Source organism: Engraulis encrasicolus, chromosome 16 (genome assembly GCF_034702125.1).
Source record: "Engraulis encrasicolus isolate BLACKSEA-1 chromosome 16, IST_EnEncr_1.0, whole genome shotgun sequence".
NCBI lineage: Eukaryota > Metazoa > Chordata > Actinopteri > Clupeiformes > Engraulidae > Engraulis > Engraulis encrasicolus.
In genome coordinates this window covers 19026294-19052865 of record NC_085872.1, presented here as the reverse complement: position 1 = coordinate 19052865, position 26572 = coordinate 19026294, and the positions used below count along the sequence as shown (strand labels likewise).

At 45.4% G+C, this 26572-nt stretch overlaps 1 protein-coding gene across 5 annotated transcripts; it reads left to right on the top strand.

The window, feature by feature from the left end:
• Nucleotides 1–326: 326 nt before the first annotated feature.
• zzz3 (zinc finger, ZZ-type containing 3) lies at nucleotides 327–26572 on the top strand. 5 transcript variants are annotated; one of them, XM_063218939.1, is made up of 12 exons: nucleotides 327–417; nucleotides 6982–8957; nucleotides 11399–11537; nucleotides 12065–12212; nucleotides 12339–12463; nucleotides 14276–14347; nucleotides 14529–14630; nucleotides 15071–15166; nucleotides 15902–16048; nucleotides 22239–22373; nucleotides 22968–23068; nucleotides 24638–26572. In XM_063218939.1, exons 2-12 carry the CDS (start codon nucleotides 7051–7053, stop codon nucleotides 24780–24782), a joined length of 3117 nt encoding a protein of 1038 aa, XP_063075009.1. In that variant the 5' UTR covers nucleotides 327–417; nucleotides 6982–7050; the 3' UTR covers nucleotides 24783–26572. The 5 variants fall into 5 exon arrangements, with proteins under 5 accessions (XP_063075009.1, XP_063075011.1, XP_063075013.1 ...); XM_063218941.1 differs by lacking the exon at nucleotides 327–417 and adding an exon at nucleotides 448–610; XM_063218943.1 differs by lacking the exon at nucleotides 327–417 and adding an exon at nucleotides 620–828.

Sequence of the window (26572 nt, the reverse complement as noted above, 5' to 3'; positions counted from 1 at the left end):
AAACGATATTATTCTTCAGTTTGCGCAAAAAATAATGATAATCAAACAGACTGTCCCATTTTACATTAAAGGGCGTCCCAAATTACCATAGCATTTTCTCATAACGAAGTTGGTGTCTCACTGTCTTTAAATGTTAATATATTGTAAAATATTATACTTTAAAAACTAATTCCTACATGGAAATGTACCCAAGACCCATATGAAGACATACAATTACTAAATGTTGGTGTATTTTAAACTTAAAGTGGGTTTTTTTGACGATCTACCAAAAGTGTCCCAATTTACCATAGTTCACCCTACAGTATCGCACCCTGAGCGCGGCGAGATTGGGGACTCGACACTCTCATAGGACAGCCAGGCAGTGGATGAAAAACATGGCGGCTACCGAGTATGTTGCAAACGATTTGCGGAAGTGAGGTAAGTGTGCTACTCAAAGCTTCATATTCCATTTTTACATTTCATGAATTCATCGGCTGAATTAAAATTAAACTTGGGTTTAAGTTTCACGTCGAACGAACGCGTGTCGTGGCGAACACTAGCCACAGTATGGCTTCGGCATGCGTGTTTGCTTTTGGAAAGTTGTTGCGCGAAATAATCGCTATCATCTCAGGTTAGCATGCAACCTCGCTCCCCATTTGCGGTTCTTGCTTCTTTGCAGCAGTAGCGAGGGCTAGCAATGCTAATATTAGCGAGCTAGCTAGTTAGTCACAACCAGTAGGGTTGTTTTATCGACGAATTGGTCTGTTAGCTTACGACAGAATACAGTTAGTGCAAAGGGGTTCAACCCGACGGGTGTGTATCAGGTAGTTTGCACACTTGGGAATGCAGGTAAAGGGGATCCTCACCCAATTCCCTTATGGATATACCCAATTTAGTTTTTTGTGAGTTTAGTTTACCTTCGCTAAAGCTAAGGGATGCTACTATCCCACGTTAGCAAATATTGGCTAGTGGGCATAGCTTGGAGAGCTGGCAGTGTCTCATTAGCTAACTTGTAAGAAAGTGGTGAGTAAAAACAAAAGCCTTTTGTGAGTTCACATTTGTGCCACAACATTGTGATAAGAAGACTTAAGTTACTTGTGGTGCATAATGCACTAGGGCGCGACCACGTTATACTTTCGTCTCCTTTTGCGCATCCTGTCCGTTAAATGCGGTATCGTTAGCTAGCAGGTGGGCTAAAGAACGCTTCATATCAGAAGCTTCATTTGTTTTGTTCAGTCAGCTAGCAAAGCTATCTTTGTTGGCTTTTAACGGGGGTAGAGATGGAGCGTGCTTTCCTGACCAAGTAAAGCCAGTAAAATGTTAATTGTATGCGGAATTTTGCGCTGCAAAGAAAGTAGTGTTGCATAACTAACTTACAGGGTGCTTCGAATAAGTAAAACTGAGCATCTGACGCTATAAATACATCTAAGTACCAATGTAGGAACTTGAAGGATTGGTTATAGTAAAAGCGGCTGATAATATGCTCCCAGTCGGCTTGCATGTCATGCCAACCCCGCGGATACAGTGTTGCCAATCAGGCCCTCTGACCTAAGTAGTACTAATGGGAAGTGTGTTTTACTTGGTGGAACTGACCCGTTTTACAGGACAAGGTGAGTTGAATATTAGCCAAGTTTTAACAAACAAAAACTGGCCCAGCTTGGCTAGTATTAGTCAATGTCTGAATAGAATGCCCAGAGCTAGCTAAAATTGCCAAACTGATTTACGCAGTCAAACTTGTCTCTGCTGCAAGTAAGAATGTCTAATACAGTTTAAGGATAGCTTTATCTGATCGCTTGCCCCCTGTTTGATCAGATTTTGCGATATAGTCTCGCGGTCAGATTAATACATTGACACTGCACAACAATCCAAGATTAACATGTCAAATACAGACTGCGTGCGTGTTCAGGAAGTGTATTTGTGTGTACGAGGGCATCACGCCGTTTCTTGACACCAAGCACGTGTCAATTTAAAGTTCATATTCAACATGCGCGCCTATCAGCAGAATAACTATTGAAGTCCATGTTTTGTGAATCGGATCATCGATTTTCTCCCAACTACATGGCGAGAGATGGGAATGGGCTCACAATAAACGCCAACAAAACTGTTATCCTCCCTGACAGTCTTAGCGGTGGCGAGGTTTTCGTGTGCACTTTGATGAATTGCCGAAATCTACAGTATTCTCTGCATAGACTGACACAAGGACTGGGAATGATAAACGCCTCGGGAAATGACGTTGAACGCATTGCGCGTTGACTAGCTAAACAGTACCCCACCCCATAGTCCATTACCAACCTTCAAGGCAGTTAGCTAATTAGTAGATCAAACGGTTAAAACACATTTAGTGCAGGAATGATGTGGTGGTGGATAACTAAACCAAGTGAACCACAACAAGTCACCACTTACGACAGTGAGGTGTCCTACTCTGTACAGTTATATCTGTCGGTCTCTTCCCATGTTGTGAGTCATTGGGTAGTACTATAAAACCATTTACTAGCACTGAACACAAGAACTATGGGGTGGTTGCTCTCCTTCCCACTCCAGTGACCGGAACTGGTATCAACAATCTATATTCATAGGTTAGCTATAGCCTGAACTTTGAGCCATGGAAAATGTTTTCAATGTTTTCTGTAGGCACATATATTTTGACTCGCATTGCCTTGTAGTTAATGTTCAGAGGAATTTGTAAAATCTAAACTAGTTATAGGAAATGGGTCAGTTCAGATATACAGTACAGTGTCATGAATAGGGCTGGGTATTGCAGCCATGTTCCTGTATCGATTTCCCCCAAAAGCCAGGATTTCCCCCAAAAGATGCTGTTGCCTATTTTTATTTTAAATGTCAAAGGGCTGTGGCTTGACAGTGTTAAAAGGTTGATAATTTGTAATAAGTAGGCCTAGGCCTAATTGACTAATACTTGCTGGGTATTTTCCATATAGACCTAAATTAAACAAAAAGAAAAAGAACCAAAAAATTGATTTTGTGCCCTGTGAATTGATTATGTGAATTTTAGATTAAATCGATCGATTATCGATTAAATCGATTATTTTACCCAGCCCTAATCTTGAACCAGTTTTCCTGGTTTTCAATGGTGTGTACACACACATTTCAGTTTACCACCACGAGCATGGAACTGGGATTCTTGGTGTTTTATGGTTGGTTGTGCCAGCATGATCTTAAAGAATTTAAATAATCTGTCACAGTATATGCTGCTTTTAACTCACTTTTTTGCATTGCAGAATGCATAAGTTATTCTGAGCTCTTTTTCAGTCACGTCATGCGGAATTGACACTATTCTTTCTCCTCCTCTATGTCTGCTTGCTGTCTCGTTTTATGCATGGCCAAGTCACATTAGTTTCCCTGTGTGAGTGTGCAGTGGAGTGTGAGAGAGATGCATGTTAGGATTCTTTCCAGGTGATGCCTGATTTCTGTCTTTTAGCCAAGATAAATATGGTGGCCAACCGGTTGGGCACTCGTCTGCCATGCGGTCGAACCGGGATCGATTTCCGGCTCGGGTCATTTGCAGACCCCTCCACATCTCTTTCCCCATTCGCTTTCTGTCCGCCTCTCAAACTGTCCCGTCAAATAAAGTCATAAAAGACCAAAACAATCTTTATAAAAAAATAAAAATATGAAGGCCACCCTGTCCTCCCAGGCCTCTCCTTGTCCATTGTGCATCAGCTAAGAGCCTACTCACTACTTTTTTTTTTTTTATCTTGGGTCCCTAGTACAGACTAAGAATGGTCAACCATCGGATGCTTTGCATGGGGAACAGCCTTGCAAAACTGTTGCTTTGTGAAACAATACATTGTGAGAAGAAATGGTTCTGAGAGCCATCACATCTAGTTGTGCTGTAGTTAACTTGATATCTCTTGTGTGGCTTTCTGTGAAATTATATTAAGTTATTGTAATGATCAGCTAATGGCTGTGCTGGTGCATTCAAGGCTGTTTCAATATATTTACATTTTGTAAGTGTTGCTTCTATGCCAGAATTTTCATCTGGGTCAATGGATTCGATGTCAGGATGCCGTTGTAATACACTTAAACTAGAAGAGCTAAATGTGCTAATAAAAATCTGTGACCTTAGCTTTTATCTTTAAAGCTGCATTTCATTCACCATCTTCTGGATAGGCTTTCTTGCATTCGACTCATCATGTGCACCACGTTCAATAATTGGCCTGAGCAAAAGATGCACATTAATTTACGATGTTGGTCAGAGACATAGAATGCTTTTTGGAAAGGAAATGTCTGTCATAGATTGTCGACTGTCATGAAAAGTTTTCATATTTAGAAGTGTATTTGCACTTTGAATAACAATAATTGTTAACAAAATGCAGGTTACTTGCTACAAAGATGTGTGATCTCCTTTGGTCTGTTCCAATGTCCACACTGTGCACTATGTACTGAGGTTGAGTGCACTTTCTGCCCTCAGAGGAACGGCAAAATTTTTTGCCGTGTCATCAGAGTTTACAAGCCGCCAAAATACTATTCATTAGCCGCTGTTCGTTATTTTGACATTTGCTTTGGTTAACTCTGTCTCTTATAGACAAAGCGTTTTGTCTTTCATATCAAAACTATGCTGTTATTCACTCGGCAGAACATGGCAGCCACTGAGTACGAAAAATCTACATTAATTCCACACTTTAAAAAAAATGTCTGGTTTGAGGGCGTCATCCAGGTACTTACAGTAGTACACTTGCGATTAGAAATTGAACGCCCTATGTACCCAAACTCAGTGCGTAAAGGGTGGCAAGTAAGGGCATTAGAACAGACCGCTTGTCCTCAAAGGTGGTGCTATGATTGAAGTTCCCCCTGTGATGAGTTATAATGACCCTAATCACTGCAGTGTGGTAGTATTACACCCTAAGTACAGCTAGCGCGTGCTCTACCGCTGTCGCTCCCCTGTAAGGCCAGACGTTGGCACTCGGTTACCTCTTCGTCTTGTGGAGGAGGTAGGCCTACAGTAGGTGTTTACCTAGCAGAACAAATGTAAACGTCTCAAGGCCTTAAATGTAGATCATCTTCAGACGGCTGTCTTCTGGCTTTCTGGGTTGGCAAGTGTTGCTCTCTTCCTAAAAAAAAGCTGCAACTGTGCAATTTGAAGACTGAAAAGCTGGTTACTCTGATAGGAGTGACTCATTCACTCATCCAACCCTCCCACCCCCAGAGGCAGAGCCAACTAGATGGCGAGCTAACGTTGGTACACGTGCCGTCCCTTAGTGTATGCATCACTGATAAGGGCAAACATGCCCTGTACCCTAACGAGCTGTCTTGCACTAGGCCAACCGCACAAGTACATTTTAGCCTTCGTACCCTTTCTGTCCACCCTACCAAAGAAGAAAGCATTATGCCTGGTCAGATGGTGTCAGGTGCGCTACCCCCAAGAGCTATTAGTGTGCTTTGGCGACTGCAGATCCAGATCTCCTCTGTCCCATGGCAACTGCATCCCTCTCTCCAGCCCTAACACAAAGAGGCTTCTGGGTGTTTTGATTGGGATGAGTCTGGCCTGTCCCGCCCTGGCCTACAGAGGCCCAGTATGTCTGACCTTGTTTGTGCCATCAGTGCACTGACTGGACATGAGCTCCTCTTTGTTCACAGCTTCAAACGCCCAACTGACATTTTCAGTTTGCCAGTGGTTGTGTGTTGGATGGATGGATGGATGGATGGATGGATGAATGAATGGTGGTGCACATTCCCGCGGTCTTGCACATCCTTCTTTGAACGCTGTGGGGGGAAAAAACACTTCCATGGACCAACTTTGTTTTTGTTTAAGCTTTGAAGCTAACCATGTAGATAAATGCTGTACATGGCATGCATACACCAGGCAATGCCTTCGTCGCCACTGATGTCAGCTTTATAGCATGCTGACTGGAGGCCCTTTTGATCGTTGGAAGCACCATACTGGTGTGGGTGTTCTTACATTGTCAGAGTTCCTCAACTCTACTACACAACTACAAAAGGGTACACAATTTGCATTGTTTTCTACCTTTTTTTAAAGCAAGCTTTTTGAATAATAAAAACCCTGAAAGGGTTGATGAGATTTTGTCATACTGAATCGAGTATACCCAAAGAAAGTGTCCTGCTGCGCAATCGTGCTCCAGAGAGATGTAGGTGAAGGCAAAAGCTAAAATGTGCTGTCTCAAGAATCTTTTCTGTTTTTTGTTTTTTTTTTCAACAGAATGGGAAGGAAATTTATGACGGGGGGGGCTTGCGTAATAAATCCACGTTTGTTTACATGTTTACTTCCTTATTCTCAGTGCAGTAGGTTTATTGCTCCTCTGCCCCCTGGTTTCCACCCAGCTAAACATGTTTAATTCTGTATCAGGGGTGTGGTCATGAGTTCTTCAAGCCTGCTAGTAGTGAGCAAACTAATTGTCAGCCAGTGAACAGCAAGGGAAGAAGTAGAGGGATGGCCTTGATACATGTCATTCTGTCCAGGGACTCACTGTCTATTGGCAAACTTCTGTCGTGTCTAAACCTTAAGCGTCTGAATTGTGATTTTAAGCAATCCATTTGTTTGGAGCGCCTGACTTGTAGACTGTAATCATGTGAAGTAATGTCCCACAACTCTGCCAAGTCGCTGGGACTATTTGCTTTCCCCCCACTCTAAAGAAAACATCTTAGATCACCTGCTGACATGATTGTTTTGAAAACCGTTCTCATTGAGCTCCGAAATAGATTCCCGCACATTGTGCAAAAGTTTACCTCCATTCACTTCATTAGCAATAACGGTAAATGGTTCATCACAGCACAAATTCATTACATTGGGCTTTCCATGTTCAAGTTCCAAAGTGACAACAAGGTCATGCGTGTTAAAAAATAAGTAACATCTTTGTATTTTTGTTTGTGCCTGATAGCTGTCGAATGGGTGGGGGGTAGGAGGGGAATGTTTTGTAAGTTGCTGTGTGATAAAAACAATAAAAAAGAATGTAAAAATCAAGGAAGTGTCACTCTTGGCAAAATCTCACCCTGCGTCTCTCCTCTCCCTGTGTTGTGTGTAACCAGGTGTCCACATTCTGCAGCTGAGCAGCGACCCCCAGGATGAGGAGAGGCCAGTAAGTTGCCCTGCATAGCATGGCCGCGTCCCGCTCCTCGCGCGTCACCAGGTCATCGGTAGGAATCAATGGACTGGATGAGAACTTCTGTGGGCGCACGCTCAGGAACCGCAGCATCGCTGGCTCCACGAAGAAGCGCCAGGACGGGGACAAGCCCCCGAGCGGCCATGGAGAGGCCTGGGGGGGCGGCGGCGGTGGCGGCAGTGGCGGCAGTGGAAGCGTCAGTGCTGGCCCAGGCTCAGGACGGAAACGGGGCATCTCGTGCTCGGAGAAGGAGGAGTCAGAGCGGCCGGAGAACTGCGAACGGTTGCGGCCAGCCGTGGCGGACGGAGTGGACGTGAAGAAGCCCAAACGCTGCACGCGCTCGGGAGAGTCGGGAGCAGGGGGCGAAGAGGAGCCCCCCACTCCCACCTCCCCGACCGCGGACGTGCCCTCGCCCAAAAGCCCTCGGCCGAGCTCCCCTCAAATGGACAAAGACAAAGACGAGTCTCGCACAGAGGATGCGCCCGTCACACCCCCGCCCCCCTCAAGCTTCTGCACAGAGGAGAGTGAGAAGGAGCCAGTGGAGGAGATGGCCGCAGCGAAAATGACTGACGCTGTGTTGGTGACACTGGTGGAGGAGGTCAGGGCTCCCTCCTTGACCACGCCACCGTCCTCCCCCCAGCCCAAGGAGGCGCAAAAGGCCACCAACGGGCTGGGAGAGATCCACAGGCAGGAGACAACCACACTGGACAGTCTCCCTGGCCAAGCACTCACCCTGCCATCCTCCTCCTCCTCCTCCTCCTCCTCCTCCTCCTCCTCTTCCTTGACCACGTTCCCTACGCCAGCCGCCAGCACGCCGGCGCTGCTCAACGGCAGCCAGGCACTGGGCCCCACCTCCTCCTCCTCCTCCTTAAACTCCCTAGTGCCTTGCAGAAGCCTCACACCCGAGCAGACTGAGCACGCCAGCTCGTCCTCCTCCACCAACGCTGCCACCACCTGCATCTCCACCACCACCACCATCTCTTCCTCACCACCCTCGCCCTCACCCTCACCCGTCTCCATCCCCCAATTGCCTGTTGTCCTGGAGAGCAATGGCTCAGGCAAAGCCCCCTGCAGCCAGCCCCCAATCCACAGGGAGCCAGAGCTGGAGGTAGTGGAGGTGGACGTGGTGGGCGAGGAGGGGGGTGCTGAGGTGGTGTCCTGCCCCGCTCCGGAGGAGCACACCTTCCCGTTCCCTGGGCAGGAGGAGCTGGAGCCCGGGGAGGTGGTGGTGATCGACGGGCAGGTGAGCGGCACCAACGGCAGCCTGTTGTCGTCCACCAGCGAACTGCCCGAGGCCTCCGACGAGGACGATCACGGATTTAGCGACCCCTGCGAAGGCACCAGCAACAGCAGCGACGGGGCCTTGCATTTCTCAGGAGATATGACTGCAGCAACGATGTCCAGCACGGCGGCGGGCCTCTGTCCCGCGTTCCCCACCTCCGAGCCCCCGTCCTTCACAGAGCCACACGAACACAGATATGCCCTGAGGACTTCTCCTCGCCGTGCCCCGTGCCGGCCCGGCTCCCCTCACAGAGACGATACCCTCGCCCCCCCGTCCCCTGTCCCGAGCCCTACTGTAACCCCCACCACCACCCCTGCGCCTACGCCCATGCTCCGTCTGGAGTCCCCATCCCCCTCCAGCTGCCTCAGACCAGAGGCGGTGGTGGGCCCTGGTGCTCCAGAGGCGTCCCCCTGCAGGCCGTCCGGGAAACCCCCGGCGCTCGCAGGGGGGGCCAAGCCGTGCCCAGAGACTGTGGCTGCGGCTGCGTCTGTGTCTGTGTCGGACGGCAGAGCGTCGTCGCGCTCCACCAAAGACGCAGCCATCGAGGAGGACGAGGACACGGAGGAGCCGGATGTCTACTACTTTGAGTCTGACCACCTGGCTCTGAAACACAACAAAGAGTATGCGTCTGTTTTATCTCTTGTAGTGAAGTAGGGCTGAATTCTGTGTTTTTTTCCCCCCAAGTATTTATCTATGATTTTCCATATTCTGTCCGTATATAATCTGTTATTCTTGTCTTGCTTCTTTCTCGTCAGCAAAATTTCTGCCTGTGTCCTGTCTAACTTGCAGTGTTTAAATTGTCATCTCCGTTGTCAGAAGGAGCAGCGTGTTATCGCAGCCTCTACAGCATTTGTCACATCATCTGTTGTTTCTGTTGGTCAGTTGAAATAATAAGCGCAGAAGGTCTTATCTAAAGACATCCATGTAGTTCTGTTTTATTTATCTGATCTTGATTAAGAGCCTTTACAGTATAAACGGCCCTCTTGCCTCCGCGTAGTAGCCCGGTCTGTAGCTTGTCTTGGCGCGGGCTGTGCTGTGCGCTTGTGCTCTAAAGACATCCATGTAGTTCTGTTTTATTTATCTGATCTGTGATTAGGAGCCTTTAGAAATGGCCCCCTCGCTTCGCCTAGTAGGCCAGCCTGTAGCTTGTCTTGTCTTGGCGCGGGCTGTGCTGCTGGTATAATCTGGGCAGCATGGAGCAGGGTAATGAGATTGGCATGGCTGCTGCCGGTGGCCAGGTTGTGCCCACGTTGGGGCTCTTTCAGTTGCCGCTCAGAGCAGCAGGATGGCAGGCAGTGCTGTGCCATCTTGGCCGCACAGCAGCACGTGACCCAATCACAGGGCAGGGCAGCGCAGCGCAGACCTCCTCCTTCTACTACGGCATGCTAATGACATGTATAGCCACATGCTTTTTGTTTTGCTGTGGTGTCTTCGTGTTGATTCAAGCTGTCTTTTGATGTAAGTATTTTTTGATGTCTCTCTAAGAAATGGTTTGACGGATATAGCTTTGAGGATGTTGGTAGACAATGCAGGGACGCAAAGGATAATTGTTCCTCCTCAGATATAATGTTCCTTTATGGAGGCTGGTTTTACTGGGAAGACCACACAGTCATCAAAGATGAGCACAGAGACATGCAGAGTGAAATAGGCCCTGGTGTTGCTGTGCATTTTTCAGATTCCCATTAGTTGTGCAGAAGCTTGCAAAACTTGCTAAATAGGCCCCATGCTAATTGCTGCCACTGCCACCACTGTGGCATTTGCAGTCCCTTTCATGAACACAATTAGCTTTAATTACAAATTGTGTGTGTGTTGCAGCAGAATGTGCCATTTCATTTTGGCACCATAGTAGCCTTGTGCCGTGGCAGGGGAGTGGTTGGCACATAGGTGGCGGTGCCATGCTGCCAGTCCCAGGACCGGAGCCCAGTCTGGCTTCCAGCTCTCCCGACAGGCACACGTCAGCTGTTTCCACCAGCACTGTAGTGTTTACTCCAGCGCTGAGTGTGCTAGGTTTCCCGTAAGAAGCCTCCCTACATAACAATCTAATCAGCCTTTTTTTCTGTGCGAGGGGGAATGTGGGAGCTCCACTCTGATTGTGGCAATTTGCTGGATTGGGAGCAAAATTAAATGGAGGTTACTGGCTTACAGGGTAGGTCAGCCATGAGGCAGGAACGAACACACAGATTAAACGCGCCTGGTTTCCCATTGATTCTCATTCATAGCATGTTAGGGCTAGATTGATCTGTAAGACAGACCCGATGGACGAGGAGGAAGAACTCGTCTCTGTGTTGGCAGTGTCAAAAAGAGTAGGCCTTTATCTTTCAGCCCCCCCCCCCCCCCCCATCTTTTTTCTTTTTTCTGATTAGCATGTATTTATGGCTCATGTATGGCTTGAGGCTGTGCAGGAAAAGGTCATACCATGAGAGTTGTAGCACAGTGTCTTCCTCTCCCACAGTCTCAGCAGCGGTGCCCTAACAAGGACATGGAAGAGACCCTGTGCTGTGCATTTTAAGCAGCTTCTGCTCCCAACAAAACAAAACGATACAACCCTTGGTGTCTATAAAGAAGATTTTTTTTTTTTTTTGTCCCCAACAAAAGCTGTGCAGCATCCCTCTTGACTGGTGATAGATCAGGCACCCTTGGGTGCTGTTAGATCCTGACTTCTAAAACCCTGGCTTTGCCCACCTCTACAGCCCTTTATCCCGGCGCTAAATAATGCATGTGTCTGGCTCGGGTCTTGTGTGATGGGTCTTTGCTGGCCCCTTGGTCCTCCATAGCGAGTGTCGGCGTCAATAATGCATGGTCGTGTCCCCCAACCCCAATCCCTTTTTACCCCTCAACCCCACCTAAAACCCCCTCCTCCACCCTCCACTCCGCTCCGCTCCCTGGTCCCACCTCCCAGGGCCGAATTATCCATAAGGGCCAGTGGCACAGTGCCCATGGCCACCAACCATTTACACCCAGTTAGGGGGCACCAGTTGACTCAAACCTTACAAACCTTACGAGGTGCAGTGCCCGGCACCACAGTGTCTTAATACGGTCCTCCCACCTCCTTGTACCGTAGTTACCAGAGGCTGCTGCAGACCATCTGTGTGCTGGAAGCCCAGAGGACCCAAGCCATCCTGGACCTGGAGGCTCTGGCTCGCCACCAGAAGGAGGCGCTGGTGGACCCCATCAGCTTTGTGGAGCGGCTGCAGCAGCAGGTACGGTATTGATGCAGTAGAAGGACATAAATGCACATTAATCAGATGCCTGTATAAGTGCCCTTTCTTTTTGTAAATTTTTCGTAAAGCTAGTTTTTTTTTTTGTAAAACCCATTTGGCTATAACTAATTAATACCTAACATTCGCACTAACCATTTGAAAAAAAATAAATAAAAATTACTTGAATCACGATGTCCAGTGACTGACCATGTCTTTTAATAATAATGTGTAAATTATGTAAAAATCGACTTCTGTGTAGATTTGGTTTGAAGAGCTCTTTGATGTAAAGAAACTTAATAAAGTAAGGATCTCCCACAGATGTCATGATCTCAGGAGTGCTCAAAAGAACACAAGGAAATCTGAAGAATGATGCAGTAACCTACAAACCATTAAGTCGATCATTCAGCCAGTATGCTGTATGTGCCTGTCAGCAGCGGGGATGGATAGTTTGGTCAGGTAATGTGCTGACCTGTGCCACTGTACCCTACAGCTGTACTTGACAGTTTGTCTTTTCCTGTTTCTTCCAGGTGTCATTGGGGTTGCCCTGTCCCCAGAGAGTGGTCCAGCTCCCAGAAATTGCATGGGACCAATACACCTCAGGCGTCGGGGATTTCGAAAAGGAGTTTTGTGATAAGAAGCGCAAGACCCGGCAGTTAAAGCTCATGTACGAAAAAGGTACAGAACCTTCTGAGGAAAGAGTTAATTTTTTGCAATTGTAATCTTAAGGGTCCTGGGCAGGGTAAAAAAAAAACACAGAGTATGAAACTGATGAGGATGTGCTGCTTTTGTTGCCGTCTGAAGTGGGCTTACCCAGTCGACCAAAAAGTCCTTTGGATTCCAAGAAGGAGAGCGACTCGTCTGGCCTCTACTCATCTCTGCCCTCCAGCGACGGTCCGGAGCAAAGCCTTTCCAGCAGCAGGGCGCAGGTGAGGCTCTGCAAAACCCCACATTCAAAACATTGTTGCAGATGAGGGTAAATCGTGTTGTGCAAGTAGGTGATTGAATGTGGATGAGAATGTTGTTGGATGGAGATTCCCCTCAGCGCTGTGGAGCAGTCAATTATGCATGGTCTTCCCCTGATTGTGTGTGTGTGTGTGTGTGTGTGTGTGTGTGTGTGTGTGTGTGTGTGTGTGTGTGTGTGTGTGTGTGTGTGTGTGTGTGTGTGTGTGTGTGTGTGTGTGTGTGTGTGTGTGTGTGTGTGTGTGTGTGTGACACAATAGCAGAAATTCAAGCACTCAGACCGAAGTTCCCCCTCAGGCTTATTGATATGCTGTGGCGCATCTGTCTGACATTGCCCTAGAATTTCTGCTTTGCAATAGGTTTCACAGACCACAGTTTATTCTTTTTGCCTTAACCACCCTCACCCTTACTCACTTTTACTTTGAGGCACTCAAACAAACACTGATTCAAAATAATAATAAAAAAGTATTATGGCCTTCTCCTGCCTGGTTGACGATCAGAAATTGTGCCTATAAAACTCTGTTTTTCTTGTTTGGCGGCCAACTTGTCTTGTTAGTCCGTCTGTTCTGTCCTTTTGCGGCTTGGCAAGGCCATCTGTGCTCAAGAATGTGAAGGACATGAGGAGGACAGGCTTGCCTGAGTGCCACTGAATTTAGAGGCATGGTAGAGGCACACACTATTTTACATCTCTCCATCTCTGATGAACTATAAATGTTACTGTGCAGTGAGCACAATGCATGGTTGCAATGGAACCCCAAAAACATGTCCCCTTCTCCCCAGATTCTGTCACACGCTCACGCCCACACACACACACACACATATTCACACTCACACACACACACACACACACACACACACACACACACACACACACACACACTCGTGCTAGTGGGATTGGTGCTGACAGTCGGCGTGCCGTGCACTGCATCTAAGCGCTGGGGCTCAGGGGAGTGATTGTTATTCACAGCAGGGTTGTTTTATTGTTGGTAATGGCTGTCAATTATTGGAGCCCCGCTAGCTGCAGTTAACAGAATCATCTGAGTGATGATTTGGTTGCCCGTCCCCAAGCAGCCTCTCACTTGCTTTTGTGTGCTGCTGCCAGTACTGACATGCAAGCTCTTCCTGTGACTGACAGATGCAACAGTTAAGTCCAGTGTTGTTCTTTGGTGAGGTTCTCCCCCCCCCGCCCTAGTCGTTTGGAAAATAATGCACTGATTGAGAGGAATGGAGAGATTTTTATTTGAATTTCAAATTGTGTATTGTGTCGGAGAAGTCAAGCATTTTGTGGGTAATGGAAAAAAGAAGGGCATTTTGTTTCCAGCATGTTTCATTTGTTTCAGTTTGATTTGTTATTGAATATCCACACATACTACATGCTTTGTTCCTGTGTCTAGAGCAGGGGTGGGCAATTATTTTGGCGCAAGGGCCGCATAGGGTTTAGAAAGTTGACCAAAGGGCCGGATGTCGTAGGCAACTTGCTCATAATAAGAAATGGTGTACACCAACATAATTACATTATTGTCAGTTATGCCATTCCTGCTAATTGTATCTAGATGTAGACTTCAGTAATCTTAGGTCTTCAAGTTTTAGGTAGCCCATTTAAGAATTAGTGACCATATGAATCTGCATTTTCTTCTGGAAAGGCTCTGCGGGCCACATGAAATGGCTGAGCGGGCCGCATGTGGCCCCCGGGCCTGAGTTTGCCCACGTCTGGTCTAGAGCAATTGCAGATGGTTGTGAAGATGGAAGACTGTTATTGATCATCTCTCTTTCTTTAGGTGATCAGAGGGAGGGTGTGTAGTCAGAATAAGCCTGACACTTTCAACCAGCTGTGGACTATAGAAGAACAGGTATGCACACACGTGCACAACACGCACGCACACGCACGCACGCACGCACACACGCACGCACAACACACACACACACATTTGTCATTCATGCATCATTCCACCCAACTTCTCACTCTCCCATTGATATGATGATGTTGTTGTATACTGATGGAGATGTGTTTGTGTGTTTATTCACTTGTAGAAGAAGCTGGAGCAGCTCCTGTTGAAGTTTCCCCCTGAGGAGGTGGAGGCTAAGCGTTGGCAGAAGATCGCAGACGAACTGGGCAATCGCACAGCCAAACAGGTGCGATTTAGCAGCACGGCACGGCACATTGCCATCTTTGTCATTCACTCATCATAGCAACTGGACTCAGTTACAACAGAACTTTTTAGATCATGCTACGCTGTACCCTATGTTGCCCTCTGTCTGAAATGATCCTGGCCAAGGAGGCATTATGGTGGGATCATAGTAGTACTATTACAAATGGCCGTGCGTGCGCACACACACACACACACACCCACACCCACACACATAGACACACACAGACACACACACACACTTGTAATCCATGTGGGTTAAATCTGGGGCCAGAGTGCTGCTCTGCGTTGTAAAGTGAATGTTTTCCAAGCAGCTGAACAGCTGTACTCGTGACAATCTGCAAAGTGTTTGTTGTTTGCACTGAGATCTCTGATCAGGCCGCGGGACTCATGGCAGCTGTGTGTGGACTTTATTTTGTCCTGCAGGTCGCCAGCAGAGTTCAGAAGTATTTCATCAAACTGACAAAGGCCGGCATCCCTGTACCTGGGAGGACACCCAACCTATGCATGTACAGTAAGAAGGTAAATATTAGTGCTGTCTGGAACTGAAGAGTTCAGATGCAAAAAAACCCTAAGTGCCTTTTCAGAAAATAATATTGATTCATTTTTATTTAATACAAAGCTATCAAAATTGCATATTTGTTATTTTATTTATGTAATATAACTATTTATATGTATTATCAAGTACATGAATGTAAACCAAACCAACAACGGGGTTCTCTAAAAATATGGAAGTGCAGGTCTTCAGAAATGGAGTTAGGGGGTTTTGCATCTGAACTCTTCAACTTAAACCAGAAGATGGAGGGTACATTTACATACATTTTACATGTAAAGAACACCATATATTTGGTCACACTTTACTGTATGCCGACGTAATGCGTATGACATAAGGGTCATAATAGTGTCAAAGCGGTGTCATGACACAGTCATTGACGAGTCATAAACATGTCAGTCATAAATGTTATCTTTACCATAACCAAACGTCATTTTAATGACATTCATAAAATGTTTGACATTGATATAATGACTATGATGATGCATGAATGTATGTCATGCATATGACGCCTGCGTCAAGTTAAGTGTTACCATAGATTTTTTTGTATTAGAGAGTATATTAGGTGTCTGCGCGTGTTTTCTGCGCGTGTGCCCCGTGCATGTGCATGTGTGCCTACATTTGCATGTGCACATGCTTGTAAAGATGTGTGTCCAGTAGACTGATGGCACCTGCTTCTCCACATCTGCCGCTTCTTCCCCCAGGCCTCCAGCAAGAGACACCACCACCTGAACAAGCACCTGTACCGGCGCTCCACCTTCATGGCCTCCTACGAGCCGCCTGTCTACATGGATGACGAGGACGAGCGTTCCAGCTTCAACAGCCTGCAGGACCCGACGGCCGATGACTCAGTTAGTCTTTCTTTTTCTTTCTTTCTTTTTTTGCCCTGTTTGTCTCTCTTTCTCTCCCTCCCCTGTCTCTGTCTCTCTCCCTCCCCTGTCTCTGTCTCTCTCCCTCCCCCCATCTCTGTCTCTCTCCCTCCCCCCGTCTCTCTTTCTCGCTCGCTCTCTCTCTCTCTCTCTCTCTCTCTCTCTCCCTCCCTCTCTCCCTCCCCGCTTACACCCATGACCTCACACATAGTCCATGAGCCAGACCGCCGATCGCAATCGAAAGGGTGGGCAAAGTCTTGTTGGTATTTTAATATTGATATATATGTCTAGTTTATGAATTGGTATGATAACCTTTGCAGAACAGTAGCTTTATCATATTTATCATGCATTTCTTATTTGAACCATTTTACACTAAAAACGCCTAGGCTAATTTGCTAATATCTTGATTAATTGAAAGTAAAAATGACTGTGAGGTAAATATATTTATAGGAAAAGTTGTTCTACAAAATTCTTAGATAGTTTAAAGGGCACGTTACACAGATTTCCCACTTAATTTAGTTCAGGCCCCCATTTTCACTGACTTTTCATTAAAAAATTAGTGTTTATTTCCCAAGCGAGAAAATACTGGTAGATTGGGTACAAAAATACAACAATTTTCCCAGTTTATCATCTACATTACAATACAGGTGGGTTTTGTATTACAAGTTTTCTTGAAAGTTGTGTTTCATTATCCACACAAAGTGTAATGTACTTAAATGTGAGCTATTTTACATACACACCCAAATTTGATATGTAGACAAAGACCTATTGGATGAAGCAGAGACTGCACTCTTTACATAGACTAAGGATAAAGTCACTTTTTTTACCATGCTGTTGTTGAGAGTGTACTACACTATACAATCCAGTGGCATGCAAAGACATTTTGGGGGGCAGGTGCTCAAGGTGGGGATGGGGGGCATGTGGAACTTCCAGTTGCCTTGCCAGAGCAGGAGTGGGGAGCCGTTTTCATTCGAGGGCCACTTCAATTTTTATGAAGGGCTGTACTATGAACACAAACCAGGATTTCCCCCTGCAGTTAGGCCTATATTGAAGGTGGACACCTTCACAACATACCTCACCTTCACTAGGTCCCCTGAAAACATAACTTAATTGTATTGCAAATTAAATTTCTAACAGTTCTTTACAAAACATGTCATATTCCATGTGAAACGGCATAAGATTAAAATTACATCAGGGGCCGTAAACGGCCCTTGAGACATAAGTTAGAGTCCCCACCCTTCTATTATGCTATGTTAGATCAAGGTGAATTGTCACATGCTTTTGATCTCAAGAATCGTTACCATAGATGATCATGCCAATATGGACCACATTGTGACAAAAAAAGAAAAAAAAGGAACTTAAAAAAAGGCCTTTTTTCGTCCAGTACGGCAAAGGGGCTGTTGCTTTAGAACCACCAAGTCCGTTCCTAGATCTGTGCATGCCAATGATGCAATCACTTGTGTTTGGAAATAGTAAAAATAAAGTCCCAAATCAACAGACTGACCCGCTCTGCACTTAAAGTAGGAGGGGTGAGGGATCACCTCACCTTCAAAGCCTTCCGAGTCCAGAGAGCAGGCCAGTAATGGGGAATAACAGATTACATGTTTCACGATTACATTATTAAGAATAAAAAAATGATGAGTTGCATTCCCTTACAGTTGCTGCTTCAGTGTCTGGTAATGAAAGTACATTTACTATGTGAAAATAAGTGATGGTTTCTAGATTCACATGTTATGCTATTCTAAAATTTTGATCATTCCACACATTACCTAGCCTGGGAGTACCCATGCTGCCTTGCACGTTCTTTTCGAACTGCTAGACGATATAGTCTGGCGTTTGCCGCCAGACAACACATTACCAGAAACCCAGAGAAAACACATAATGTGCATGTGTGTTGGTGTGGCATTGGCTGTGTGTCTGTGCCTGACAGATGCAGTGGACAGCATGAGTCTGCTTGCATTTGTCTCCTTCTGCTCATTTATCTACCTTCATCTGGCTGTCCCTGCTGGTAACTCTTATAATATTGTCTTCGGCTGAGTTTCTCAAAAACACTTAAGTAGTAATAAGTAGTACTTAAGTACAGTATACTGACAAGGCGCCACCTCATACAAAAGTTCCATAGCCTCCAGGGATGGAAAGTAACTAATTACATTTACTCAAATTATTGTAATTGAGTACTTTGATGAGTAACTGAGTCCAAAGTAGTTATTAAAATAGGTGATTTTACTTCTACTCAAATTACAGTTTGGCCAAAGTATTTTACTTACATTTGAATCTACCTTGAGGTCTGAGTAAATTCTGAGGTAGGCAAAATTGAAATAAAGGGGAAAATCTGTCAGACATGAAGGGAAATTGTGTGTTTTTACCATTTAACCTAAATTATATATTTTGGACTAATCTATTGGATGACTATCTAGGGCCCGCCGGCCCCATACCATTAGTCCGACAGCCCACAGACGGTACACAATAGAGTTGCAAGTAACTGGCTGGGAATAGTAGAGCACACACCAAGGACTCAAGCTGAGGGAGTACCAGCGCAGCCTGAAAACAGTTGTTTTAAAATATATACAAGAATTATTGTTTATTAACAAAATTATTCATGAATTTAATCTCACAACTGGCAATTAAATGAAATCCACCAGACTATTTCCTTTGATAGGCTTCCCAGTCTTTGCAATTTAAGGCCCACGACCCAAACGCAATGAAATCCACACCCTTAAGTTCAGAGTAATGGGCTGTTGTATGAATGGGCTGACCCTAGCCCTGCAACTTTGCCACACCAGCACACACAGAATTTTGTTGTCACGATCGCCAGGTTATTGGAAGATGACTTGTGCAGAGATAGCTAGAGGTCACGAAGGGTGCTATTGAAGGAAAGCGATATAAAAGCAAACTGAAGGTAACTTTTACTCAAATCACATTTTTATTAAGTATTTTTTTTTACTTTTACTTAAGTAGATTTTGAAAGATGTAATTTTACTTTTACTTAATTACATGTTTTAGTATTCTTTCCACCCCTGATAGCCTCCTACTGGAAATGGGCCTGGCGACAGATTGGAAGATAATTACTCTCTACCATGTTGTTAGATGGTCAGCTTAGGTCCCGTGAAATGCGGAACTAAGGGGCGGGACTTACCAAGCTCTATTACCATTTTGGTGACAATAATGACACCAAATAATGACAACATCTGTTATAATAGAGGGACTGCGTTATGGCGTTAAAGGCGGCCGGGGTACACCACATGACAGTCGGAGTACACCACATGATGGTTTTCTTGAACTACTTTGTACCCAGTGTGAGTACCACCAAGCCATGAAGTTATGTGATAGGGTATACAGTATCTTTACTTGAAATACTATTTTTCTAATGTAAGGGGGAAGAGGCTAGGGCTACAATAGAAAAGTAAATACAAAAATAATCATAAAAACACAAAAGGATGTGCAGGTCGTGGAAAGCTCAGCCTTAAAGCTCACGATGAGTTCAGAGCTCTTTCAAACAGTTTTTTCATGAGCTGGGACGGGACTGGGAACTGTCCATGGACCTATTCGTGAAGCATTTAGGTGCCAACTCTACATAGCATCGACAAATACGTAGAACATAAATACAGCCCGCTACCAGCTTTTCTGCACTCAGCATGGAGAGTGTGAATCAAGCCAATTTCCACCATGTGATGACTAGTAGTAGTAGTAGTAGTAGTAGTGTGAGGACTACCTCCTCATGCAAACTATGTGTGCCAACTATCAGTCTGGCATCTGGAAAGCAAGTCTTCAGCAGCATCCACAAATCCCAAGCCCACTTGACCATGTCTGGGCCAACGATGAAAATGTCCATCTCACTATACAGTGGATGTGGGGATATTCAGCCCCTGAGGCAGTGTTACAACTGATGTCTTGCAAGTACAGCCATCAATGTAAACTGCTGGATTGCCAATGTCTGAGAAGTAGCTGGAAATGCTGCACAACCTTCTGAAAACTTCAAACATGTGTATATCAGCATGAAGAGGATAATCATGGTGACATATTTACAGATATTTACTAGACTGAGTCAGATCCTGAGGACTGAAATAATGCTCTTTATTTATTCTTGCAGTTGCAGGAAAAGTTAAGAAAAAAAAGATTTCATATGTTGTCATTTTTATCACATTTTGTCAATCACATATTGCTTTGGTGATTATATTCGGTCAATTGGTATGGTCTAACAACCTCTTTAGGGTCTTGATTGAATGGAAAGCATCCCTGAGGAAATGTAGGCACCCTGTGTGGTCAACAAACTGCATAATAGCAAAAAACAATACAGTTTTCACATTTCCGTTTTACTGGTCCACCATTTCAATGCATGATCTTTCACTAACTACCTGTTTGCAATGGTTATCATGCCATGTTAATGTACAGTATGGTTATCACATGTTAGTATGTGTTTGTTCATTATGTTTTTTGTTTTTGTTTTACTGTTGGGGGAAATGTAATAATAATAAGCTTAATAAAAACAAAAACGAATTTCATATTTTATCACATTTTGTCATTCACATATTGCTGAGGTGATTCTATTAGCCTATTAGTGTGGTCTAACAACTCCTGTAGGGTCCTGATAGAAGGGAAAGCATCCCTGGGGTCATTTAAGCACCCTGTGTGGTCAACAAACTACATAATAACAAAGAACCACAATACCGATTTTTCACATTTCCATTTTACTGGTCCACCATTTCAACACATGATAACTACCAAAAAGCTACCTGTTTGCAATGGTTATCATGCCAAACTGTTAACTTGAGATGTCCAAGAAGTCAAAAAAACAGATTAGAACTTGCCCACCCGTTCGATTGCGAGAGGTCAATTTTTGGCTTCTGGCTCAAGGCCTAACACACACACACACACACACACACGTGCACAGGCTGTCAGAGCAGTGCTCGCAGGGCAGGATGCTGGGATTCTGTAGGACCAAATTAGTCCCATGGAGCCCTCTGTTGTTCAATTCTCACACCTGCAGTCTTTTAACACCAAACCACTTAAGTGCACCCTATGACTAGACCTGTATTATAGGATGGTGTTGATGGACCTGCCAATGTCTGACAGTTATGAGGCTGCTTTGAATGCATTTGGAAAAAAATGTATAGGTCATAGGTTCTGTTGTAGGTCAAGGGGTTTAGGATCAAGGATATGCCCTTTGCTCTTTTTCGCTTTATAAATTCAGCTGCTTTTGAGGTGTGTGTGTGTGTATTTTTCAAACAACAAACTCGAAACCTGCAGTCGAGAAGATGAAAGAGGTCACTTCCTGGGTTCACCAGTGTTTTAACCCCTGACACGGGGTCACCGGGTGACGTAACCCAGGTCACGTGTTATTTTGTTTATATTAATTCTCGACCTGCTTGATCCGTAAGATGAATATTCATGTGTTGAAAGCACCGCCTCTGGCGGTGAGGAGCAACGAAATAGAACTTAACATTTTGGTATGGCTTGTGATGTTTCCCCAATAATAACAGCTTGTTCATGGTAAGTAGTAGAGCAAAAATGTGTTGCATTTCTGCTGCCTAGTACCGGTCTCTGACTGGGCAGTTCTGATTATTATATTTATTTATTTAATTATGGGTCCTTTGATGAGGTGTCTCAGAAGGCGCATTCCTTTGCTCCTTTTTAGTGACTGTCAGAACTAATTGGATTGTGTCTGTTAGTGTGTATTTGTGTGTGTGTGTGTGTGTGTGTGTGTCTGTCTCTGTCTGTCTGTCTGTGTGTCTCCGTGTCTCCATCCGGTGGCTGTTGACATTTCCCTCCAGAGCCTTTCATGTGTACTGCGTGTCCTTTTGAGGTAGGCTGGGTCACTGTGCCCCACTGAGAACACAGGGAAGCACGCCGCCTTTGGAGCGCTGCCTTTTACCACCACACTGCACACAGCTCTAATGCAAGACCCAAACCGCAATGCTCCTCCTCACAAGCTGTGTGTGTATGTGCGTGTGTGTGTGACATGGTATTAAAAGGAGAATACATTTTTGAGCTGTTTTGGCAATGTGGTGTTGCGCTGATTGTATGTTTGTCTTTTTTTTTGTTTTTTTAGGGTTTTTTTTTTTTACATTTGTCATTTGCTTTGTCGTAAATGTGACCAGGATGCAGTTCTTGACTGTGTGTGTGTGTGTGTGTGTGTGTGTGTGTGTGTGTGTGTGTGTGTGTGTGTGTGTAGGATGAGGACAGCATGCCGCTGGAGTGCCGGCACCTGCCCGAGTATAAAGAGCTGCTGGAGTTGAAGTGTCTAAAGAAGCAGAAGCTGCAGGAGATCCAGATGGAGACTTCCACCATGCAGCACGCTGGCTACAAGGTGAGCAGCAGCCCAACGCCACACCTGCATCAAGAAAAGGCACTGCCGTACCTGTATGATACAGGGCCAAAACTGTTTCAGCCAGCGTTGCTTCTAGTCAGGCCAAAACTGTTTTTAAAAAAACCTCAATCCCACTGGACTGAACAAACTACAGTTACTGTGAACCGTGTCGTACCCGTAGGTCATTGCATATTGTTTACTGAAGTTCAACTTCTTTTTACGCCCTCAGTGCCAAGATCATTACCGCTGTACATCACACTTGCTCTTCCATACGAAGTCCATTACTTAGGCCATTGTTGCCCCTTTTGCCATCTGCAGTCTGTTTCTACAGTACTGTAACAGTACTGAAATGCCCCAACACAGCCAGTGTCTTTAACATGTGGCACATGCATGCACCTGACACTTGATTAGAACCATTTTAAAAGGGGAGCATTTTATAGCTGTTGTTTTGTACTTTACTGAGTCAGTTTAATATAAACATGTTCCCAATTCACAGGCCACATAACTGTTTTGTTAATGTCCTACCATAAATATGAGTCATGTAAATGTAAGATCAAGCTTGCTTGACTGAGTGCCATCCATGTTGTCTGCTAGTGTGATGTGTGTGGCATGGACCCCATCCAGGGCGTGCGGTGGCACTGCCAGGATTGCCCACCAAACTCTGCCGTGGACTTCTGTGGCAACTGTTTCGACTGGTAAGGATACCTTAACTACTTCCTCTCCACACCTACATATGTGGAAGCGCATCTGCCTCACTGCCATCTTTTCAAGACTTGTCGCCCTCACGAACGATGTCCACGATGTGCATGGATACACGCATGTACTATGCATGCACTGAGCAGTACAATATAGGTTGTGTCTCAAATGACACTTTTGTCAGTGCACAGTGCACTGAGGTATTTAGTGCATAGTGTTATGGAAAAATTTGAGCACTGTGCCCTCGCTGGAAGTGACGTCTGAGCATGGCATTAGCTCGCCAAAATATGAGTTGGCTACTGTTTACAATGCACAGCGTCTGGTGCTTGTATTTCCATGACCTTCACCCCAAAGGACAACAATCACACATACAATACTTTGGTTGGCATGAAAAGGTTGGTGTCCCATCAACATTACTTACAGAATTAGGAGACTGTTGACCAAACTCTTCTACTGAACTGAATGCCACATTTCCTCCGTGTCATTGTCAACATGGCCGCCGTTTAGTGCGTGCAGTGTCCATCATTCAAGCACTGCATTTTCCCGCCATTGTTAGGGGATCATCCTGGCACTTTCAGTGCACTGGCTCAACTGAAATTTTCAGCTTGAGCGCTCTAGGCACTGAAAAACAGTGCCCGAAGTGCACAAGTGCGGCATTTGAGACACGGCCATAGTTTCTAGGCTCCGGAAAAATCAATAACTCCTCCCACTTTGTCGGGAAGCAAACAATTTGTAGCAAACCGGGGGGTGAACCATGCCGTTTGGGAAATGTTAATTGTTATGCTCTTGGTCACACCATGTCTCGAAGAGATTTGAAAGTCAATTATAATCAGGCAATGATGAACATCCATAGAATGAATGTAGGCTCTGCAGCACCACATCCATGTCTAATATGCCCTTGAACAAGGCACTTCACCCCATTGTGCTTCACTGTAATCAACACCCTGTACTTCAGATGAGTGCCTTAGTGTAATGAAATCCATTCAACACGTCTTCATACTTTCCTATGAAAAAATATTAGACGCTTTTTAAGATGGCGCCAATACACTTTTTGGTGCAATTTACAAGCTCTCCTAGTGCTGAAAATAAGTATGTGAACCTGGACACAGGAGTGCTGTGGCTCTGCGTCCCACTACTGTTATCTCTCCTCAGCCTGGCACCTGTGATTCTCCTTCAGCCCTCCTCTCTCTCTTCCTCCAATTAAGTCATCAGCTATGCATCCACCACAGACATCTCCGCACCCAAAGGAAACCACTAGGGCAACAACAGCGATGTCTCTCTCTAAAGCTGGTGTAAATGAGGCATGCTGTTCTTGTTTTTGTTTTTTTGTTGTTGTTGCCTCTGCAAGGAGTTGGCTTGCCAATATTGGCTTTTCGTACCCCTGCATTAAGCATCCAGAGGAATGAATAAACCGAGCCTTTCGACTCTCAATAACGATCACATCTTGGTGTATGTATGTAATTTACTTGTATAGGTTAAGTTACCATTACCATGCTGACTTCTAATTTCTCTCCGTCTGTCTCTTCTCTCTGTGTACCCCCTCGCCTCTTCCCTCCTGCCCACCTCAGCGTGTTCAAAACGGAGACCCACAAGCCGGACCACCGTTTGGAGCCGGTCTACCAGGCCGAGACCTTCCTGGACAGAGACTACTGCCTGCCGCACAACACCGGGTACAGCTACTTGGACCCCAACTACTTCCCCGCCAACAGATGACAGCAGCCGGGCCAAAGCAGCAGTGCATCCAGGGCTTGGCAGCAGCGGTGGCCCTCGTCAGGGCTTTCTGTGCATGGCTCCATCCTCCTCCAACTCCAACGCTTAGTCTGATGGGGCAGGTGGGGCAGCAGTCACAGCAGGGTGGGGGAGGAGGAGCGCAGACGGGTGACAACAGCCCTCCTCCACCACACCCACCCCCATCCCCCTCAGCCTCCCAAAATACAACCCGACTCCTCCCCCCCCTCTCCTACTTTGACATAAGGGTTAATGTGCTGCCCGACAGCCAGGGGTGGTGGGGTGGGGTTTCGCGCACCTTGGCACAGCCGTTGTCATGAGTTACCAGGTCACTTACACCTACACACTATTTAAGAAATGAAAAGAAAAGGAAAATAGGACGATTTTAGAGACGAGAAGAAGAGAGAGGCACAGCCACATTCCCCTGCGAATCGCCTGAGATATTAGTTGGTACCCTCTATCTTCCCACTTCCCCATCCCTACCCCAGTCCCACTTGTGCTTGTTTTTCAGCTGGTGAAGTGCTGGTGAAGCTCCATTCGGTTAAGTCTGTTTTGGGCCCAGTAGGCCACCGTACTGTACCTGTACCTATGCCTATGCCTCAGTGTGGAAGGCGGTTCAGGGGGAGGGTCCTGGGCTCCCTAACCAGAGTGCAAATGGTGTAGCTAGATGTCTGTAGTTGAATATTTATAACTGACGCTTTCTCTGTGTGAGCTCTATCTCTCTCGTTATGAGTTAGAAAAAAAATGAAAACTCATGAAGAAGAAAAAAAAAAACAATGGCCAGAAACTTGGTGCTGAGACTGTTGTCTTTGATTCATACCAGGTCTTTTACCTAATCACTTGGGGGGGGTCTACTAACATTATGGAATCGTTCCTCAGATGAAATGCCCATCCTTTGGGCCTCGGGACTGTCTGGCACCCTCACCAGTGGCTGCTAGAGTCACTAAAAAGCTGCTCTTCTTTTTTTTTCGTTTCTTTTTAAAAAAAATGTTTTTCCCACCTGGGGTCCTCTTTTATAACACGCATGTGTTCTTAAATAATTTACTTTTTAATCCAATCAGTCCCTTCTCTGAAATGTTTTTAGTTCCCACTACAGCACTACAGCATGGAGGCATAAGCTTGCAGGAGAAAGCTCGTGAGTACAGTATATTTGAGTTTCTATTGATGAATCTGATAAAAAGATTTTTTTTTTTGACTATTATTCTATTTTTTTTTCTCAGTGTGTACTGTTATCGACCATGTGGAGTATAATAAATATATGGTGAAAATAGCCATCGATCGTCGCTGTGTGCCATGATTTTTTTTTTTTTTTCGTTTTTAATTTCGTCGGAAGAGTACACCTCTAAATGTGGACACTGGTGGTCAGGACAACACAGTCAGTAGCGACCACTTCCATACAGACCAGCCCTCTAACCCCCACCCCACCCCACCCCCAATCACGATTCTAGATCATTTTCAGTTCGCAGCAATTCTCCTCACGCTCCATTGAGAAGATTGTATTTTTTTTAACCTATTCAAAAAAATGAAAATAAAAAAATGAATTTAAACTGAAGGTGGAGGTAGTTGCCACCAACAGTGGTACACCCACATTATTTTGTACACATAGATTTTGTTGTGCTCCAAGTAGGCCATTTTGTATGGAATTTTATTTTTGTCCCCTTTCCTTGTACCTTCACCACCCTGCTTCAGTATCTGTGTATAACAGTCTGTTATTAAATGATGTAAATCTGTTAGGAGAACTGTGGAAATAAAGGTATGTGAAAAGTCTTTCTGTA

Coding starts and splice junctions, on each gene's coding strand:
- zzz3 (XM_063218939.1), top strand. CDS start 7,051: ATGGCCGCGTCCCGCTCCTCGCGCGTCACCAGGTCATCGGTAGGAATC. Junction 12,464..14,275: donor TTTCCAGCAGCAGGGCGCAG/GTGAGGCTCTGC, acceptor CTCTTTCTTTAG/GTGATCAGAGGGAGGGTGTG. Junction 14,631..15,070: donor GCAATCGCACAGCCAAACAG/GTGCGATTTAGC, acceptor TTTGTCCTGCAG/GTCGCCAGCAGAGTTCAGAA.